The 22,502-nt window shown below is 37.3% G+C and overlaps 1 protein-coding gene across 12 annotated transcripts in view; it reads right to left on the bottom strand.

Annotated features, from left to right (window-relative positions):
- Positions 1-22,502, bottom strand: part of Mef2c (myocyte enhancer factor 2C) — a 170,941-nt gene that overhangs the window by 5,888 nt on the left and 142,551 nt on the right. For 9 of the 12 annotated variants that reach the window (XM_060383621.1, XM_060383618.1, XM_060383620.1 and 6 more), the window contains 4 exons: positions 7,991-8,163; positions 6,480-6,503; positions 5,462-5,591; positions 4,754-4,889 (listed from right to left, as the gene is read on the bottom strand). In XM_060383621.1, coding sequence (XP_060239604.1) covers positions 4,754-4,889; positions 5,462-5,591; positions 6,480-6,503; positions 7,991-8,163 — 463 coding nt within the window. The remainder of the gene's footprint in view (positions 1-4,753; positions 4,890-5,461; positions 5,592-6,479; positions 6,504-7,990; positions 8,164-22,502) is intronic. The other 3 variants (XM_060383627.1, XM_060383622.1, XM_060383625.1) reach the window with 1 other exon arrangement.

The raw sequence follows: 22,502 nt of genomic DNA, 5'->3' as shown, positions 1-22,502 counted from the left end.
ATTATCTGTACAGACATCGATTTAAAAGAAAAGAAAGCAAGCGTACCTATTGATGTAGGCAATTATGCTGCTTTCTAACGGGGCAGCTGGTTGTTGGCAAGTATCTTTCTGAACAGGGAAACAATGCTACTGCATTTCAGAGAACACAGTGGGATAACTTGGGGCCTTTGGGGAGATATGACACAGGGGTAAGATGTACAGATAGAGAAAATTACTCAGAAACGAGTTTATTTTTGAGTCATGTTTTATACAAAAGCACCACCTACTGGCAAGGGATTCCTTTCCGCTTCTTTTTAATAGACGAGCTAACATGGAGGGTGATATAAAGGAAAATTCTTTGCTGCCTTAATGAGCCCTTCTTTCTTTGGCAGTGTGAGCATGCACATCAAAATCCCAGTACCAATGCACATGCTTTTCAATCATTGTTTATACCTGGAACTATTTATCTGAAGCTTATTATTTTAGTCTATATTGGTTCTCTAATTTTCTAAGACTTATAATTAAACTATCTTTAAATCAAGAGCATATTAAGATGAGGGACAGGAAAACACCTGTATTTCAAAGGCTCCATAGAAGTGGACTATTTTATACCAGGTCAAAGTTACTTAATGATTCATATTGATGTTTGAAGAAATCCTCTTTTGATTTCTTGAAGAAAGAGCTTTCCTGGCTCTGGGTAAGAGAAACCATTTCACTAAGATTTAATTAAATGCTTCTGCTGTGCATTATACAAGTGCTTAAAAATGAATGTCAGTGAAGAGCCTGGAAATGACACAGCATATCAAAAAATACTTTTCTTCACTCTTTGACATTTAACTTGTATTTCCATGAACACAAGAGAATGGAAAAATTCTACAAACTTGCTGAGTTCATTCACATAGATAACTTGTCTACATAAATTAAATTAAAAGTAGTTGGAACAAAATGATGTTTCTTCATTGTCACCAAAAATCTGAATTATCTTTCATTTGTTTCAGTTTCCAATATCAATGGTCATGCAGAAGGTTAGCTACATCTTGTTCCCCACAAAAGATAGAATAATTGGTGATTCTTTTCCATGACTGGAACAGCTTATCTGGTGGTGGTGTTTCACTTAACATACTCATACACACACAAGCTTATGCTGAGCTGTGTAGCTTCAGAACTAGAACTACAGAAAAAAAAAAAAAAAAAAAAAAAAAAAAACAAAACAAAAACAAAAACAAAAAAACAGAATTGGTATTTTAGTCTCAACTTCCTTTCTCTGTAGTTCAGAATGCAACACAGACTGGCTAATTTCTGCTCTCAAAGAAGTAGTTTCTTGATCAGAAAAAGCAACATTAACATCATTTAACTGTATATATGCTGGCTTGATTTTGGGAACAAAACATAGCCATAGGTGATTGTGATTTGCATGCCTCAGTGGGCTAAGAAAGAGGCAGGAAAGGCAGGAGGGGTCAGGTGTATAGGGTACTTTGTCAGGTCCTTTGTGTTAGTTCTGATTCACTATAGAGGATTTTAAACTGAGAAAACTACCCGTACTTCAAATTGCTCAGAAATAAAATATGTATAATTTTATTTAAGCTCTTCTCACTCTACCACCCCGAGAAAATATAGTAGGAAAAGTAGGTTTTCCTACTCCATTTACCTTTTCCCCCTCTGTGAGACAGTTTCATTACTTATGGCAGGCTGGCCTCAAACTTTTAATTCTCCTTTCTCTGTCTCCTTAAGTGCTGGGTTTACAACTGGGCATAGCCTAACTTTTATTTTTAAATAATAATTTTATTTTATTTATGCACATGTGTGTCTGTCTTTGTGTGAGTTGGGCACGTGTGTGCAGGAGCCCAGGGAGGCCAGAGGTGGGCGTCGGATTCTCTGAGCTACAGGTAGTTGCGAACCACCTGACACGGGTGTTCTGTATCTTCTGTAAGACCAGAAAACACTTCCAGCTGCTAAGCCATTGGTTCACCAGCCCCGGAGCCTCATATTTTAAGGCTAGGTTTCACTATGCAGTCCTTGATGCCCTGGAACTTACTATGTAGAGTAGAGAGGATAAAATCACACCCAGTCTTTGAGTCTAACCTTTAAAAGTAATATCTCTCTCTCTCTCTCTCTCTCTCTCTCTCTCTCTCTCTGTATGTATTGAGTCCTGTCATCAAAAATGAAAATGCTGTCCCTTTTCTAGAAAATACTATTCAGAAAACAGTTTGTCCTTTACTAGACAGCAATCAAATGAGCATTTAAAAGTCAAGGGACTTTTCTCTAAAACTGTGTTACCTATACCTATAGGCATATTTCTTCCTATATAAAATCAATGTGTATTTCTTGCCTAATTTCGTTGTTTAAAATAAAAGCTATGTAGCTTGTAAAACCTAGCCTTGCAGACAATGCTGTAAAGGACAAAGTGAACAATTTTTCTCACAAACAAATGTGAAGAGTTGTATATACACTTTTGTACTTTTGAGAGAGAATTACAGTAGCCATTTTAGGTTTCTGGGAGTGTTGACTTTAGTGGCGCTAAAATCTATCCCGTTTGTTGTTTAAAATATAGTACCTACCCAAAGAATGATCCCTAAACATAAGTCTGGTGAGACTTGGAGCACAACAATCCTTTTAACTGATTCATTCTCTCAAGAATCAAAGCAGTTTATATACTTTATCTTACAGAAACATTATAACCTGGGGTTTTCTAAAAACATTTTGTAAGGAGACAGCTTATCTAAGACACCTTATAAAAAGCCACCATGAAAGAGACTTGAGAGAGAAGGTGTACAGTGACAGGGGGAGAGGGACAGGGTGGTGCTGCTGACTGTAAGGGTATAGACTGGATCTTGCTATCAATATGAGGTGTAACAAAGTGACTAATTGCAACTGCAGCTCAGACTGAATTCAAACTATGCACAAGAAGATTTGGTTTTGTAAAAGAAAAAGAGTGTGGGATGGAATCCTTGGCTGCTTCACCTCAGTTTTCCATTAGTCTTGTGGTACCAATCACTCCCTTTTCACTTATGGGTAGTAAAGGATTATGTTTTCCATGTGATAGGTTTTTAAATTGTGGGTATGGCCAAAATAGCAGATATGTGTATAATCTCATAATTTAAAATGATCTGCTGTTATTCACAATGGGAAGAAAAGTGATATTCCAATGAAACAGCGTGACTTAAACTTTCATTATGCATCTATTTATTTTGTGTATGTAAGGGCAAGTGCATAGACGCCTAAGGCTGTCGGTTCTCTTCCATGAGGAGGGTCCCAGAAATCAAAGTCAGATAGGCTGTTAGTAGGTTTGGTGACAAGCACCTTTAGTGGCTGGTCAGTATAGGGCTTTTTTGACATGGATAATATCTTGCAAGGGGGATGGAATTCAGTGCTATGATAGATGAATTTTTGTGAAAAACGATAAATAAACACTTCCCCTTATTACTGACAGGAAGTAGGTCAGTATAATGCTGTGTATATATATATATATATACATATTTATACATACATACACACATGTATGTGTATATATGTAATTGTCTAGATGGTATTATGGACTTTGTGACAATTTTCAGAGTAAGTTAGTGTAACTAGAATCTACTTGCATAATCTACTTAACACTGAGGGGAAATTTCAAATGTCTTCAAAAGAGAAAACTCATTGTAAAAAAAAAAACATTTCATACACTTTCATGTCAACACTCTTTCAAGAAAGCACAGCCATAGTGTCTTAATGATTTATTTTATTATCCTCATGGAAGGCTAGATTTTCTGTGACAGTGATTAGTGAGCAGAATGGCCACAGCAAGTGATGACTGTTGACTGGTATTTCAGAACTCTGATCTATGTTACATTGATGCCAAATGAAGCTCAGTGGCAGAGAGGTGAGGAGAAGAGCAAGAACAATGAGGTTATAGTACCAATTAGTGAGTTTTATTTAATCACTACACTTTCATAGTTATACAGATACAAGAACAGTTAACTAATATTATTAATTGGTAACTAAAATGAGGTGGATAAGTAGGGTGTTTCTAAAATCTGAAAATTCAATTTAAAATAGTCATGTCCTATTTTCCTTTGAATATTAATGGAGTTCTGGAATTATTAGTTGAAATTAAAATGAAGTGTCTGTTCTAACTCTTATAAGAATGAGCATAAATTGTGGATTCCAGACATTTTAGAGTTTGAGCTTCTCCAAAGTTAAATGACAGAAGTCATTTATATGACAAAGATGTATCTCAAAGCTACCACAAGGGGGCAGAAAGATACATACTTTGACCAAAAAAAAAAAGTTATTTTTCCACTGAAAATTCAGTAATTAGTCTAGCATGTGCCAATTAGTATTTGTGCATTTATGTTAACACAATGGATATAACTAGATAACTATGCTGTGGTATATTATACATATTTAAAGCCTGTATTGAAATTCAATAGTTGATTCTATAAACATTTGGTTAATGTTAGAGGAAATTATGCCGTTTATGCTATGTGAAAACCTCAGTCCAAAAATGTAGAGAATACCTTCAAAATACCCATTAAAGCTTCAGAAATTTAAGCAGGACCTTCATCACTGACAGAAGTAGAAGCAAACTGAGTCTTGACCATTAAGGCAGGCCTATAAAGACTGTCCCTGTTAGTGCTTCCGTCACTTAGAAAACATGTGATCTGAAAGTGGCTTTCACAGAAATAAAATTGTATGCTCTTAAATGGACATGAAAGCACACTGTTAAAGACAGGCCTTTACCATTTGAAAATACAGTCTCTGGGTATGATATAAAGACACAAATGTTGCTTACCCCAACTGACTGAGGGCAGACGGAGGCATGTTATGTAGATGCTGCTGTTGCCAGCCAGTTACGGAGCCGAGGTGAAGCGCACTGGCTGTGTTGAAGCCAGACAGCGATGACAGATCTGCACTACTCAGAGAGTACTCTAGATCAAGGAATGAAGAAGGCAGCAAGGAGAAACACTTAATTTGGAAACCGAAGAATGGTAAGCAAAATTAAAACTTTCAGCTTCTAAATCATACGTGCATCAAAGTTTTTTATTTGTAAAAAGAGGAAAATAAAACTCTAGGGATAATTTTAATTTAAAAAGAAAAATAGAATAAAAAATTAATAAAAAAAAGAAGAAAAATAGTATTCTCCCAAATAAGAATTTCACAAATGATTCAAAGAACGGATTCTGCAATGTCCTAACTTCATTTAAAAGTGTGAAGTATTACATATTTTATGGTTTAGAAATATTTTTTTTTAATTTAAAAATCTCAGGAAAGTAAGTTTTCTATTACACTAAGGCTAAATTTCCTTGAAATTTTGAATTCAGTAAATGAAACTTCCGGGCCCTTAAAAAAGAGCAGTGTAGATAATCAACTAAGACATAGGTAATGACATTCTGGACACAAGCACCACACAAGCTACCTACAGGGTAAAGAAAATAACTTTTAAAATATGCTTTTCAAAGAAGTGTTTACTGTAATATTTGCGGATAGCAAAGCTACTCACCAGTACCATATGTTGTTGAAATGGCTGATGGATATCCTCCCATTCCTTGTCCTGGTAAAGTAGGAGTTGCTACGGAAACCACTGGGGTAGCCAATGACTGAGCAGACTGGGAGTTATTTATCCTTTGATTCTTTTAAAGTTAATAAAAAGACATCATTGATGACAGATTTTTAAAAGTTAAAAATATTGGTTCTTACTATTAGTTTTTCACATAAAGAAATAACTTGATACAAAGAACATAAAATTAATCATTTAACATGTGTCTCTATGAACTCTGCCAACCCTATCATTTACAATCCTTCAAGAGACCAGGTGTTGCCATAGTAACCCATTACATCAGTATCTCCTAGGCAACTGAACTAGTAACAAGTACCATAGCTTTATTATGGGTAAAAACAGACTATGTTGAGAGCTGATGAAATATGTATACTGTACAGCTATTGTTTCAGTTTTTATTCAAATGCAAATTCAAAAAAAATTAAAATCAACCACGGTGGGTTTTATCAGTTCTCTGTAGAGCAGAGCTGACAGATACAGGTCAATGCTACAGTCTGGCCAGCAGGTGGTGCTCTCACCACTTTCTTCTGCTCAGAACTTCATAGCAAAAAGATAGTTAAGTAGTAGCTAATGCCACTACTTAACTCCTTATAGCAAGGAGGGAAAAGATGCATACACTTAAAATAATGGTATTTTAAATCTTGAAAAATAAACATTTTACTGTTTAATAACTAAAGAAGTATTTTCATGTTTGGATTTAAGAGTAGGTTCAGTCTTAACATTTAAAACATGGCCTCTAGTTAAAAGGTGGTGACAGAGTAAAAAGGCCTACAAAAGCCAGATATTCTTTTTCACTTTTCAGTGATCCTAGAAATTAATGGTATTTAAGCAAAATCAATACTCTCATTCAGTAATGTAAGTTTTAAACTCTTTCCATTTGGTCACAGCTAGCACTTTTCACTAAAGTAGTTTTGCAGTCTTTCTGAACACGCCCTCCAAGGGAAATATCCTTACCACTTACCAGCAGCAGGTCCACATCCTCAGACTGAGAGCATGGGAAGGAGGGAAGGGGCTTATTAATTAGTGTCTGTAAATACTTATAACTGCGAAAATCTTTTCAGCAAAAGGAGAAGCCTCTTCTGATAGACACAACAATTTAAACAGCTTTACAAACCAGGTGCCAAAGACAACTCCTTAACAAAGACAGTCTTTGTTTCCCTAAGTGAAGTGTTTTTCTCAAACATGAAGACAGTCTATATGGTTTTCTGCACAGGTCAGCGTCTCCATGTTTATTGTTTCACTACCTATTTCAATAAAAGAATAACAGGACTGTATTTTAGTGCCAGAGGGAGGAGGAGCCAGCCACCCCTGACAACTAGAGAGAGAGAGCTGATCTGTCACTTGCACAATCCAAGAGAATGTGTCAGTTTCAAGGGATAAATCTGCGGAGAGATGCTGCTTGCCATGCCTGGTCCACACTGCATCGCTGTGGGAGTTTTATTTATTAGACCCAATCTTTCCTAAAGAGAATGCCACATATTATTTGATCTTGATCTAGACGGTCAAAATGATATAATAATAAACCAATCACTTCACAGGACTATTTTCCTCCTAAGGATGGCACAGGGCAGAGAATTCTAAAAAACAGAGAGAAATGTTTGTAGAATAATTTAAATTTGTTTACTAAGTCTTTGTACAAATGTTCTCACTGTTAAGTATTGCTGATTAGGAGAACACTCTGTCATATCTATCTATCTATCTATCTATCTATCATCTACCTATTAATCCATCTATCATCTATCTCTCTATTTACCTACCTAACTACCTACCTATCTTTGTTTTTGAGTTTGATAGCATAATATTCTTTCCATCTTAGGCATGAGTCTCATGAGAAAAAAAATGAGAATTTATATATGCTTAAATTTATATTTTATTTCTCTGGGTTGTCTCTTAAAAGTATGCTACCACATTTTTTTTGGTATAAAATTTAACATTGGTTCTCAAAATTTCTTGGGCTTTGAGAATAAGTTTCATAAACTACAATAGGCAAAAATGAACAGAGAAGACACAAAGGCATATGATATACTAGATATTAAAGAAGTGATACCTAAGAAATGGATTTCCAGTCAATATAAGAAATCTCATTTAGGAATCAGGGAAAGTGTTTTTTAATGTCACCATCCTGAGAACCTAAATAATGTAAAAATTATTTCATGAAATGCCTCATGATTACATTCTTATGGAATATAATTTGATCAGTGTTAGAATTATTTTTTTTTTAACTATAAATGAAGAACCTCAGGAAGAATTGTTTTTTCCTTATTACAGAACAACAAACCTGAAGAGTTTCTTTTGGCTTACTATAGAAAAGGAAAATGCAAAATCAGCTACTACAACCCCACTAATAGGATGAAAAACACCATTAGTCAATAGTGTTTATTTTCTGGGATGACATAAAAATCCATATGTAGACAAACAGTAAATACAGATAAGAGATCATCAACATGTAGTAAGAAGGGAGTTGCGCATTACCACTGACGGCATTGTGTTCTTGCTGCCGGGTGGAATCAGAACTCGAAGATCTGGTTTGCGACTATTCATTCCTAGATTCATAGGGGGAGGGGATTTGGCTTGTATGTTCTTGTTCAAGTTACCAGGTGAGACCAGCAGACCTGGTGAGTTCCGGGGGTTGCCATATCCATTCCCTGTTAATACAAAACAGTGACAGAACTCAGGGAGAGACCTAGACGTAAGCATGTTTTCAAAGAACAGCCTATATGAGAATAGAGGGCAGGCTTCACTGTGAGCCATTCACAGGAACACGGGAAGGCTCACTGACTGAGCCTCTGTGTGAAAGACTCAATCCAGTTAATTGTTACATATACCTCTGAAAGAATAGTATAAACTTATTTTGTCTGTGAGAAGAGAATGAATCTTTTGTTAAATTGATCAGAAACTTGCACGTCACTTTTTTTCTTTATTATTATTATTTTTTAATTTTTTATTTTTTTTTATTTTTTTTCTGGAAGAAAGTCAGACAGCCAGGTCAGGATCTAAGAAAAGCACAGAATTGGTCCTGCACTTTAATTGAGTAGTTTGGTGGAAGCTGGGCGGGAGTGACTTACTCTTTCCGTTTGTTGGTTTGGGTTTTATTCTGTGTGTGTGTCTGTGTCTCCTGAGATAAAGAAGGGGCAAGGTGGGAGGGAGTTGGGGGGGAGATAAGGTAGGGGGGAAGGCTGTGATTTCTAGGGCAGGCAGGACGAGAGGAAATTTTACAAACATTTTGTTGTTCAACATTTTGTTCTGCTCTCAGTGAACGCTCTCTTTCCATGGCCTTTCATGATTCCAGTCGAGTTTATCCTCCACACCAAGTTCAGCATACAGCCTGAAGCCTGGCGTGATTTCCTGCTCATGAAAATCTTCAAAAGTGATAGTCCTCAGACACTGAAGCTCCAGTGAAGTGCTGACTTACTCAAACAGAAGGAATATCACTAATTGTAAAGACCTAATCTTTTAGGATGTGATGTTTAGCTTCCAACTAACAAAGCGGGTATTTGAAAGCCTCCATCTTTCTACTTTTAAAACACACTACCCCATCTTTATATCCCGATTGTAGCCCCTCCCTCAACTCATAAATTCTAAAATAATAAGTTAAAAAAAAACTTAAAAAAAAGGAACTGCAAGGAAAGGTGACCTAGTAAGGGGAGGGGAGAGGAAACACAGTAAAGAGGAGGAGGGACAATTAAGAAAAAAGTATTGTGGTACATATGGATGAAAATGCCATCATGAAATCCATTGCTTTATATGTTAAAAATAAATATGAAACATGTGAAAACTAAAACAAAACAAAACAAAACAAAACCCCCCCAAAAAACCACACTACCCCAGAGATCCACAAGGAGACAAGGAGAACAACAGATCAAAAAATTCTGGGCACAGGGGTCCCAACCAAGAACCATGCATGGAGATAACTTAGAACCCCTGCACAGATGCAGCTCAGGCTCCAAGTGGGTTCCCTAGTGAGGGGAACAGGGACTGTCTCTGACATGAACTCAGTGGCTGGCTCTTTGATCCCCCCATCTTCCCTCCCTTCCCCAGGGTGCAGCTTGTAGGGTCAAATGTTAGGGGAGGAGGACCTCTCCTATCAGTGGACTTGGGGAGTGGCAGGGAAGAGAAGAGGGAAGGATGGTGAGATTGGGAGGAGATGAGGGAGTAGGTTACAGCAGGGATACAAAGTGAATAAATTGTAATTTATAAAAATATAAATACATTTAAAAAAATCAAAAAACAAAAAACAATCACAACAAAAAATCCAGAAAACACACACTACCCCGGGTAGAAACAGCTAAGGAGTTGGTTGCAAAGGCAACCTGAAGAGGAATAAGAGCAGACTCAGAAAGCTATTTGCGGATTTCCTGAGGAGCCCACTGTTGTGTTCAATAATGTCCTGTAGAAAACTAGGCAGTGTTTTCTGAGACTCATTAAAGGAGACAGTTAAACTCTGTTGTTTTTTGTCACTACTATCATCATTACAAAATGCGAATATTACTCTAGAAGGATGAGATATCAGTGGGAAGGGTGACAGGCTTGGAAGGCTCTGAAACCTCTTTGTCCTAAAGCAATGCATACTTGTGGAATATGAACAAACAAGGAAATCTAGGGAAAGATGACTGTAGGATAATGTAGATTATAAATTATTCAATTTTTGTGGGAAAAGAGATTACCTAATGTAGGTTCAGGGAGAACCAGGAGCTAATGTGCATTTCAACAAAAGAGGATGTAGTTAAGCTACTGACTTGGGTGATTGGGCAGGGCTGAGGAAGGATTTAAACAAGCATCCTTGGAAAAACTGTGAGGAATCTACTCACAAAGGAGCCAATGAAAAGGGAGTGCTCTTTGGAGGGATATGAATGTTGGTTTGTGGAGACTTCAATTTCTACAATAATATGGTAAATATGGAGATCACCCAGAGTTACAGAACAGAGGTAGAACTGGCCCCTGTGTGATCAGACATTTACAGGCACTGGAGAGCCTGGACTTGGGAAAGCCTAACTGTGCAGATCATTCTTGAGGCTACTGCAATAGCTTCAGTTAGAGACAAGGAGTTGGGAAGGGAAAGCAAAAGAATATTTCAAGGAGATATTTATGGGAATCTTTTGCTAAGTGAATATTAATTGTACAAAGTAATAGTTTCATTATGACATGCTCATATCTCCATATAATAAACTTTGATCTCTTCCCCTCTCTTATGCTTTCTGCCCCATGTTGGCTCCTTTCTCTCCAAACTGTTCCTCTGTGAATACTTTTTGGATTAAAATATATTTGGAATATATAGTCCAAAACACACTTATTCTTTATATCCAATTATTTTACCTGTCTTGTTTCATGAATAAATAAATAGACTGGAACTTCAAGATTCAAATTTGCAACTGGATGATGGATAAAAATTAACAAGTTTCTTGAGGCAAAATGAAAATAAAACAAATGAAACACCCCCAAAATATGTGTCAACTACAAAGTACTTGTTTAAGAAATTTGGACAGAATTTGAATATAAATCAGTCTTCTATAATAAAACATCAAAAAAGTTGCTAAATAATAGCTATCTAAATATGTCAAAACCCAAATTATCTGTGTTACAGTTAATTTGGACAGTGGCTGGTGGTAAAAGTTCATATATGAAACTTTACATTCACCTTTTCTCACCAGGAGCAATTTAAATAAATTATATTCCCTAAGAAGAATGATGGATAAGTTAGGATACTCAGAGGAGTTTTGTCTGTAAGAGTCTCCCTGAATCACTGTTCTATGGTAGGGCCTAGGAATGAGTTGTAGAGTCTCCTAGATGAAAATGGAATGAGAAGACCAAGACAGCGTTCGCAGCATGCATTCCTGCTTGCTAAAGTTCCGACAGACACAGGAGTTACATGTGTCAAGTACATGTTAACCCTGTGTGAGATCTGGTTTAAATAAACAATCAAATGGAAACTTGGCCAAGTAATTTCAAAAGAAGAAGAAGAAATGTCAGTTAAGCAGTGCAATGAAGCCTGAACAGACGAGAAGAAGCTGACACCCTGCTTGGGTAGAGCTGACGCTGGTTTGCATGGAACAGTAATTCTGCTAGAAGGAAGTAAAACCAGCTTGTGAAATGTGCTTTCCTGAGACACGACAAACACAAGGCCAGGGTGAGAAAATGGAAAGGCTTCACAGGGTCTGTGAAAAAAGTCTCTTCGAAAACATTTTCTATGGTAAACTCAGAGACATTCCCAAAAAAAGCCTACATTTTCTGCCCACATTTTAAAACAGTGATTTCGGGCAGCAATAGGGAGGGGAGAAAAGAAACATACACACTTGATTTTTCACTCAGTAAACACTTCAGGGGAAAAAAAAACGGAATTAAAAAACATTTTATGTCTCTCTTGAAATATTTGCTGTTATTTAGAAATTATGCCATTTTAGAAGATTAGTTATATAGTTTTAAGATGTTTACACACTGAATGTAAAATATTTTCAGCTACTATGACACTTTTTACACTTGTATTTTTAGAACATAAAGTTATTTTTATGAATAAATAAATTCTATTTTTTATGAGTGAATTTCTACTATTTTTAGCATATTGTGCCAGCTAGCATTTTGGAGCCATATAATAACCATTTCTGTTTCCAGCCACCAAATTGTTATTCTTTTGGCATAATATAGATTCAGGAATGTGAGATGTAGACCCTAGACCAGCGATATTGAAACCTATCATTTGGAAATCAATGATGAATACATGTGTGTGGCTTGTTGCTAAGAAGAGCCTGCATTTAAGTTGGCTGGGAAGCCACAGCCTCCTCCTCACTCAGAATGCTTTGGCTTGAGGAGGCTGGTTGTCCCACCTTAAGATAAAGCCACCAGAAACATGGTCACATTTAAATTCAGAAGCCCAGGGGGTGGGAAACACCACCTCCCAACAACCTTCTAATGTGCAGATTCGACTTTCTTGATGCTATGTTTTAAAACTATACTCCACTTGGACAATTATCAATTTAGACGTGGCTGTATGCAGATGTCACATTCTTTTGACCACTTAAAAGGACAAAAATTATAAAGTATGGATTTCCTGATTATAGCTCATAGGAAAATGAGGATCAGACCAACTTTAGAGTCCAATGAACCTTTCATAGTTTTATTTGATTAAAAAATAGTGTTTTTCATAAAATAATTTAAGCTTTCATGATGTAACTTATATAAAGGATAACAGAGTTCTCTTCTACAAGTATATAAAAACATCAAAATGACTGTAAATTTTCAAGATTTGTAGTATAGTGTTAATTTTTCCCTCACGGTTAACTTGAAAACACGTTTTTGCCTTTTCTGCTTAGTTTGTTTTTACTCATTCCTATTTTAGGAAGTTGTAAATTCAGAGAACACACTCCTGGCAGAAGTCAGGCACTTGGCCTGTTGCACAGTGCTCCACTCAGCATGCTCTTCTCTGAGTCCACAGTTCTAAAACTTTCTTTTATTTGGACATTCAGGCATTATGAGTATTGTCATTTGTTTTGTATGCTTTATTTTGTGTTTGACTTTAAAATATAATTAAAAACATATAACATTAATAAGCAAAGGCTGAAACTAATCTTTGGGCCTGAGTCTGAATCATGTACAGTTAATCTTATCCCCCAAATTGTGAGCTTTATCTTTTTATTCCCCTCCCTCCATCTCTATATCCTATAATATACCAAATCTTGTCCAATTTTCTTAAAATAATTCCTTTTTGCATTCTTAATTGCCATCATTTTTATATAGGATTCAATCCCCATTTGTCTAAGTCTTTAAATATCTCCATGCATTTTTCTATTCTCTAGCTGAAAAATTCCTCCCACATCCTACACTGAGCTTCAGGAAGGTCTGAGTTGTTTGCAAACTTCTGTGTAAATGTTGGCCAGCACACCTGGAAGCATCATTCTAACTGCCCCTCCTGTCCTATTCTTTTTCTTCTTTTTCATATACTGTTTAAAACAGTTGGGTCTATGCACTGACTGTCTCTCAGAACTTTCTATAGTTGACTCACTCAGTCTAAACTAATTTCCAGTGACTACAGCCAGGCTCACATCCTCTGAATATGTCTGAGTCTTTGTTCTGCTAGTTCAGTGACTGGCAGTGTTCACTCTTCTGTTTAATTCAAATTTGTCTTTTAAGGATCAGCTTAGGCAACTCTTTCATGATGCCTTTCAGATAACTTCTGCCTATACTGAACTGACTCTTCTCTAAATTTCTGCTGGGGTTAGGGACAGCGATACTATATGACTACTGTTCATTCATACAATGTTTTATACATTGGAGAAGTATACAGAGTAAGGTAGAGAATTAGAAATTACTCAGAAATGACACTAAGAAATAAGTTACTAGGGAACAGAAGGTGTCAACTGAAAGTGTGTTGAGTAACTTGTTAATTTAAACACTGAGGGTCGTTCCTCTCTTTACTACTCGCAAAACTTATCTATCTATCTATCTATCTATCTATCTATCTATCTATCTATCTATCTATCTATCTATCTATTTATTTTTGAGACAGGGTTTCTCTGTATAGTTTTGGCTGTCCTGGACTTACTTTGTAAACTGGGTTTGCCTCAAATCCACAGAGATCTGTCTGCCTCCCATAGTGCTGGGATTACAGGCGTGGACCACTGTGCCCTGCTGCAAAACTTTTATATTTGAATCACCATTACATTTTGGTGGCCAAGTATAGCAGTAAAGCAAACTATCAGCCATGTGGTGTGGAAGCCCAGAAACAATGTAACTGTCCAACTACTAAATTTGTTTATAGGAGTTAACTGAACCTTCTTTTTAGTTTGTCACACCTATCAGTCATTTATAGCACATTATAATGTGCTACTTGTGGTAGGATCAAATAAGGTGGGCATTTCCCGCAATGAAACAAAAACTTTAAGAGGACCCTGATCTTTCATATGACAAGTGTTTATTGTCACAGGTTCTCTTAACATAACTTTCAAGAATTTACTTAAGTGAAACTTCATTTAAAAAATGGTAGGCAGTGCAAAGTAAGTGTAAGTAATGCTTTGTTAGACATTTAAGACTCTTCAGAGTCAGAGAGCAAAATACAATGAGGTAGCTGAATCCTGACAATTTGAGAAGGAAAGTGTTCCATGAAGGTAAAATAGAGGCCGCTTAGAATACGTAGTTTTCAATATTTGGAAAAGTAGGATTAGCTAACACTGTCTTAGATCATGTTAACTTTATATTAAACTCTAACCAAACTTTATCCTATAGGAAATGAGCAGCCAAGGAAAGCTTCTGATTGGTGAGCATTGCTAAGTTAGTGTGTTATGAAACAAATACTTAAAAGGGGTGAGGTTGCTATCAGGAAAGCTAGTTAAGATGCACAGAACACACTTAACATGAGGTCTAGATGGCAGGCAGAAACTGGGCTAAAGCAGTTCTAATGATGCTTCTATCAAAGTTCCTTCAACTGGGTAGCACTATTGTTTTCTCTGTATTAAGCAAGGGAAGCCTAAGAGTCATGTGAGTCAGATGCAGACTTTGTCATCTGACCACATAACAATAGCAACAACAGAAAACACCTCACAGCTTCATCTGCCAATCATTTGACCTAAGCACGCACATTCTCCGCAAGCCTTCCGCAGTACCAGGTGCCTCCTAATTGCCATGCAGCTGGCATCAAAAATGGACAGAAAAGACCTTTAATCCTCATAAAAATAATTCTGTGAAGTAATAAGAGTATCTCATTATTTTTCATAATGAAAACAAAAGAAAAACAAAACAAAACAGAGAGGCCTAGGTACTTGCTCACCATCCAAGAGCCACTCACTTTTGAAGTCCTAATGTGAACTAAGCAGTGTGTCCCTGCCCTAAGTGTGCTGCGTTGTTCCCTGAAGATCAAGCTCTAGATTCCAGAGGCTTTCACACATTGTCCCATTCTAAGTTCGCAGATTACAGAGGAAGAGGACTGTGAGACTGAAGACAGGGGAACCACAGCTATTCCTAGGCCAAAGGAGATGTGGATATTTGCCTGGGATTTGAGAAGCCCTGGGTTCAATCATTAGCATCTCAAAATGAAATCAAGCAAGTCAAACTAAGGTGAAGCAAAACAAGACACATTAAGACTTGTTCAGGAGACAGTTTATATAGAAAGGTACGGAATGGTAATGTGGCAACTTCTAGTTCTGATCTACTGGAGAGTGCTTACAATAGACAAGGTCTGATGGGTTTAGATGCATGACGCACTGGAACAGCTACAGTAGTGTACTGTGTAAGAGGATAGATGACTAGATATACTTTACATTGAGATTTTGTAAAAAGTTAACCAAGAGTAAAAGTAACCAGCTTGTATTACAGCCACTTAACAGAACAGAAAAATGTCTAGTATCTTATGATCCCTGTTATTAGATGCTTTTTTTAGATTTTGTTACTATTGGTGATTCTTTTTTCTCATTTTTCATTATTATTATTATTATTATTATTATTTTATTACAATTTATTCACTTTGTTTCCCAGCTGTGGCCCCCTCCCTCATCTCCTCCCTGTCCAACCCTCCCTCCCTTTTCCCCACCCTATATCCCTCCTCTATTCTACTGATAGGGGAGGTCCTCCTCCCCTACTATTTGACCCTAGTCTAGCAGGTCCCATCAGTACTGCCTGGATCCTCTTTCTCTGTGGCCTAGGAAGGGCACCCCACCAAGGGGAGTTGAACAAAGAACAGGCAACCAAGTTCATGCCAGTGACTGTCCCTGCTCCCCTTACAAGGGAACCCCCCACCCCCGCAGGGAGACTGAGCTGTCCATGGGTTACATCTATGTCTAGGTCTTCTCCATGAATGGTCCTTGGATGATTCATCAATTTCTCCAGGACCCCTGTGCCCAGATTTTTTTGGCTTTGTTGGTCTCCTTGTGGAGCTTCTGTCCCCTCCAGGTCTTTCTATCTCCCCCTTCTTCCATAGTTTCTGGCACTCTGCCCAAAGTTTGGTTATAGGACGCAGAATCTGCTTCAAAACCCTGCTGGGTATTCTTTCAGAGGCCCTCTGTGGTAGGCTCCTGTCCTGTTCCCTGTTTTCTTCTACTTCTGATTTCTATCGTGTTTGCCCCTCTGAATGAGGATTAAGTATCTTTCCTATGGTCCTCCTTGTTGTTTAGCTTCTTTAGCACTATAGATTGTATATGTTCATCCTATATTATATGGCTAATATCCACTTATAAGTGAGTATATACCATGTGTGTCTTTCTGCTTCTGGGATATCTCACTCAGGATGATCTTTTCTAGTTCAATCCATTTGCTTTCAAATTTCATGATTTCCTTGTTTTTAATAGCTGAGTAGTATTCTGTTGTGTAAATGTACCACAATTTCAGTATCCATTCCTCAGTTGAGGGACATCTATGTTGTTTCTAGATTCTGGCTATTACAAATAGAGCTGCTATGAATAGAGTTGAGCGGGCAAATGTCCTTGTTGTATGGTTGAGAATCTTTTGGATATATGCCCAGAAGTGGTATAGTTGGATCTTGAGGTAGCAGTATTACTAATTGTCTGAGAAAGTGCCAGACTGATTTCCAAAGTAGTTGTGCAAGTTTACATTCCCCCCAGCAGTGAAGGAGGGTTCCCCTTTGTCCACATCCTCTCCAGCATGTGTTGTCACTTGAGTTTTTTATCTCAGCCATTCTGATGGGTGTAAGGTAGATTTTCAGGGTTGTTCTGATTTGCATTGAAAATGATTTCTAAGTTAGCGGTTTATTAGAATTGTGTGGTGATTCGTTAGTAGCATCTGATTTGGGTGAGTTTGGGATAAACTACCACAGGGAAACATTAAGATGAATACACAGCCAAACGTTTCATGTATTGATTTGTTGCTTTTTACTCAGCTAAGTGTTTTACCCACTCAGACTTCTTGTAATTTTAATTTGTTTTATGGTAGTGATTGAACCCAAGACCTCACATATGCTAAACACATGCTCTTTCCCTGAGTTTTGCCCATAGCTCCTTAATATTCTCTTTTATTAGAACCATTTTGAAAATACTTTCCATACATTGCCTAGTTAAATAGGAGCTGCCATATTTATGTAAACAGTGCCACAACCAACAGCTAATTTTACATTTGACTTTTAAAAAGTTTTAAGACTGTAAGTTAGCTTTTAAACAAAGGTGTTATTTTAGGTCACAAACCTGCATATATCTTTAAAAATTATCTCAAACTGTATATAGTCAACTTGCAAAGATTACCCCACACTTTACTGAAAAGGCATTCCAGAACAATTACTTTGGGGGGAGGGTCATTTGACTTTCTAGATAGCAGTCTTATATTACCTTACACTGAATGTAATCCTGTTAAGAATTTGAAAAAAAAATGTGTTTTTCAGCTGTTGTAAATCAAAATAAGGTTTTTATTTATTTATTTATTTATTTTTGAGAGTTCATTTTTGTGGATGGCTCTAAAAGAAAAGGCAATTACATTGACATTTTGGGTCAGAAGTCCAGAAATGATGAAAATTTCAGCATGTCTGCTGCTGATGGATTAAATCCGATCTCTGGCTCTTATCCTACTAAAGGCTCCTCATTACAGATTCCCAGACTTAGAATCCCATTTCTCTTCTTCCTGGGCCTTTTCAATGAAAGCACAGTGACATAGAATATCTCCTGCGGGGGAAAAAAAAAAAGAAACGAAAAAAAAAAAAAACTCCAGTGGAGCCTAGTTTTGTGTTTTTTTGACAATTCCATGGAGATGACCCACCTTGTGGGCAGCAGATAATCAGAGACACCTGTCCCTGCTTTATTGTGTCAGCAGCTGGGGTATAGACTTAAAGGGTGGTACATCCAGCCTGCTTGACATGATGTTTGGGGAACTGTTGTTTGTTTCCTGGTGTGTGTGTGTGTGTGTGTGTGTGTGTGTATAGGAGGCCAGAGGTTGACATCAAGTTCCTCTCCTTGTTTTGAGAGAGGGTATCTCAGTGAACCCGAGGCCTCTGAGATGGTTAGACTGTCTAGGCAGGAATGCCCAGGGATCCTTATGTTTCTGTCACCCAAACACTGGGGTTGCAGGCATCCACTTCCACGCCTTTACATAGGTTCTGGGGTTCTCTCTCAGCTTCTTGTGTATAGGTGACAAACAGAATCTACTGAGCTTTCTCCCTGGCATGGGACTGTGCTTTGCTATATACCTCTGGTGAGATTTATGGTTTGTCACTTAAGTAGATCTGGCATTCATAAGGCATGTGCTGTCTATTTTAAATCCTGAGGCAGAAAAACAGGGCTTCTACTTACACAGTGTGGCTTTCCCAAAGAGAGGGAACCCATAGCGAGACAGGCTTGAGCCTCTACTGTCCTCATCATCATGTGGGCCTAGCTCTGTCACCCAACTTTCAATGAATGAGAAAACTGAGGATGAGGGGGCTCTTGCAACCACCCAGGCAAAAAATGTGAGAGCTTTGATACATATGCAAATGCAGACCTCCACTGCATCACTACAAAGGCCAGATGTTTGGTATTTAGCATGCCTTGTACATTTCTCCCACATCTGAAAAAGCCTTCATTCGTAAGGAAGGAAGAGGAGGACAGCCTGAGTTTTGCATGCACATATGCTCTCAGAATATCCTCATGCTTTGGGTACCGACTCACTTAAAGGATAGTTTTTAATGGCACCATAAAAGTGGCATCAAATCTCACTATCTTAAAAAAATCCATTTAACCATGAATGATAGATTTATGACTCATTTAATTGTTCACTTCTTGAGATTTTTGGGGCTGTCTCTTTGATAAAAATGAGGGGGTGTCTTCATTATTGACACAATCGCTCATTCTTTCAGTCATTTTTCTAAACAAAAATATTGAGACAGTATAAATTAGGGAGAACGTGACAGAAGAGAAGGAGTAATGACTTGTGGTTTTAACATTTACACAACTGCTTTGAACACATCCGAAGTTCATAATGTTCAAAGTGAAATGCGTGGTGCGGCGCTTGTGGCCTCACATGCTGCCTCAGATTTATTAACACACTAGTTTCAATAACACCCTCCAGGATACAGCCTAGACCTGACATCTTGGGAAGGCTACTACTGTGTACTGTACACTTAATGAATAGTACTGGAATGGAATCAGGCCACACTTTTTTCTTAGTTAGAGAACGAAGGATATGGAGAATTCTAACACTGGCAAAAGCCAACATTTATTAATAAGCACTCACTCTAGGGTGAGAACTGTAGGTGCTTCGTGCAGACTATCTAATGCAATACATCACTCTTGTACATTTTTAAAGACAAGAATGTCAATTCTAAAGATGCTTCTGTATCAGGTATTTTTTTGGCTTATTTTATTATTTTCAATGTATGCATATTTTCCCAAAGCAAGTAATTCCCAAGGCAAAAACTTTGCTCTATGACTTTTATTGCTTTCATTAGACTTAATATCAGTGCTAACTAAAATTTGTTTTTCATGCTTGCTATATATATTAGTATTATCATGTTTGAATATTATGTAAATTAGCCATAGACAGATTTGCTGCCACTGCTGAAAAACTGTGTTAGTCCAGCACGTTCCTCTTCTTCTACCTCAGGAAAAAGAATCCAATCTTTGCCACAACGTGGCTGAGAAAGTATGAACAAAAAGGACATAGTGTTTGGGAAAACAGTTGAACACTTCAATACTGAGCTGAAACAATTGAGATGGTGCCATAATACATAAACCTTGTGAATTCTTAGCACCCATGAACACTTCTGTATGTAAACTAAGACTGTTACTCAGGATTTAACTATCCACAGTTCTAATTCTTTCAAATAGCTCATATCTTCCAATCAGGAGGTGCCATGGCTGTACACTCAGTGGACTGAAATTCAACTGAAATAGATTATGTAAGTGTAACTGCAAATTTTAAGTTATTGGCAAAAAATTATCTAAAAATAGAAACGTTCCCTTGGCAGCCTTTCAGCCTCAACTGAGGAAGCCCTTAGGAGGTAAGAAGTAGATTCAAGAGCGGCACTTTTGAGCCACATCCCTCCTTCAGCAGCTGCTGTCTACTCACGTGGAACATAACTTCCTCATGGTAATATATATTTTTTTACTGTGTTATCTACAAGTGAAATCTTACTGTGATGGGCTGGCGAGATGGTTCAGTGGTTAAAGGTGCCTGTGCTAAGCTTGCCAGCTCTATGTGCCCCTGGGATCCACATTATGGAAGGAGAGACTCAACTCTTTCAAATTGTCCTCTGTCAGACAGACAACTGCCATGACATATCCTCCAATGCACACAGTAAATAAATAATTATAACAAAATTTATCTAAAAAAGCTAAATATAAGCAATAGACAGAAACAAAATTAAATCTCAAGGTGATGTCAAAATATGGTGGAGAGAACCAGGAAGACCAGATAGTGGACCAGCAAACTAAAAGGCATGATGAAAGGAGACTTGGATGTTAAGTGAAACAAAAATTTAGGGGGACTTATTAACTGTTTAAACTTAAAACTAAAACCACAAAAGCTTTATTAGCAGCCACAGTCATATCAAATTTATAGGATATGAATGAAGATGCAATTTTCACATCACTTTACTAAACATAATTCATATGTAGGTGGCTAAAAACAGTATGAAAGCTAAACATAATGACCCATAGTGGTACACTAGCCACAGCTAATCAGAAAGACCAGAGGTGGTAAACTGGAGTGCATGAGTTCTATACTAGCCTGGGCAACAGTAAAACATGGCCACAAACAAACATAGTTTGGGAAGGCAGAATTATTAAAGAAGGGTTCCAACATCTGCTTGAGCAGTGGTTCTCAATCTGTCAGAAAGAACTCTTGCAGGTTGTAAAACCCTCTTACAGAAGTCACCTAAAACCACCAAGGAACATGAATACTTACAGTATGATTCATAACAGTAGCAAAATTACAGCTATGAAGTAGCAATGAAAATAGCTTTTATGGTTGGGGGGGTCTCTACAACATGGGGAACTGTATTAAAGGGTCACAGCATTAGGAAGGTTGGAACTGCTGCTGTAGGAAGGTATGATCTGAGATTTTCCTGTTTCTTTTCTCTGAAGACCAAACTTCTTAGGAGTTAAGGCAAAGCCCAGGAGTTAAAGGCGGGCCTTACCTGCTAGCTTGTGGCATTTTTTCCTTAGGTCTTTGTTTAGACCACTAGACCTGCCTACCCCAGGAAGGCTGATCCTGGAGTAGGGTGGCAGGGCTGTGTGCCTTATCTGTGAGCTGTCAGGTCTTATGCATAGAAAGTGGACACTGATTTTCCTGGCAGTGACTGTGGATCACATCTTCCAGGTTATCCAATTAGAAGTTCCCCTTCCCCTTTTAATAAATCTTGTTAACCTTGGCTTAGGTTAAAAATATCATTGTTATTTAGTTTCTTAGATGATAATGATAAAGCAAGGCTATGGGATCTCTTTTTTATGTTTGAGAACTTCCAAGGTAAAACTGAATCCAGAGTTTCTTTTTTCATTCTTCCGAACAATACAAGCTAACAATAATACTTTCATAGCAGAACACAGCAATCAGTTTAGTTTTCCTCATATGGTACTTAATGATATTTTTAAGAGACAAAAATCTGCTTGATGAATGTAGCACACCAACCTTGACCCTCAAAACAAAGTGACATGTAAATTATATTCTTACACTAAAATTAGTTTTCTTATTTGTGAGCAATCATTTGCACATATCTTTTCTGGAATGCTGTGATTTGAATTTTTAATTTTTTTAAAGAAAAATAAAAATTTAAGTCATCTTTATAAGTTGAAATTTAATCACTTCATTATTTTAAAGCAATCATTGAATAAGAAATGCATAAAAGTATTTTGGGGCTAAAAGGCCCACTCAGAACTTTTTAAGTACTGCATGTGAATTCTTCTTCCAATTGCCCCATATTTGTAGTGTATTAAATCTTTTCTTTTCGTTGTTACCTGAACTGTTTTATTTGGTTGCTTGTATTTCAAAACAGGGTTTCTTTGTGCATGCCTGCCTGTCCTGGAACTCACTCAGTATATGGACCAGGCTGGCCTCAAACTTGGAGATCCACCTATCTCTCTGCTACCAG

Source organism: Meriones unguiculatus, chromosome 5 (assembly GCF_030254825.1).
Source record: "Meriones unguiculatus strain TT.TT164.6M chromosome 5, Bangor_MerUng_6.1, whole genome shotgun sequence".
Taxonomy (NCBI): domain Eukaryota; kingdom Metazoa; phylum Chordata; class Mammalia; order Rodentia; family Muridae; genus Meriones; species Meriones unguiculatus.
The sequence above is the reverse complement of the archived record's forward strand: the minus strand, read 5'-3'. Positions and strand labels throughout refer to the sequence as shown.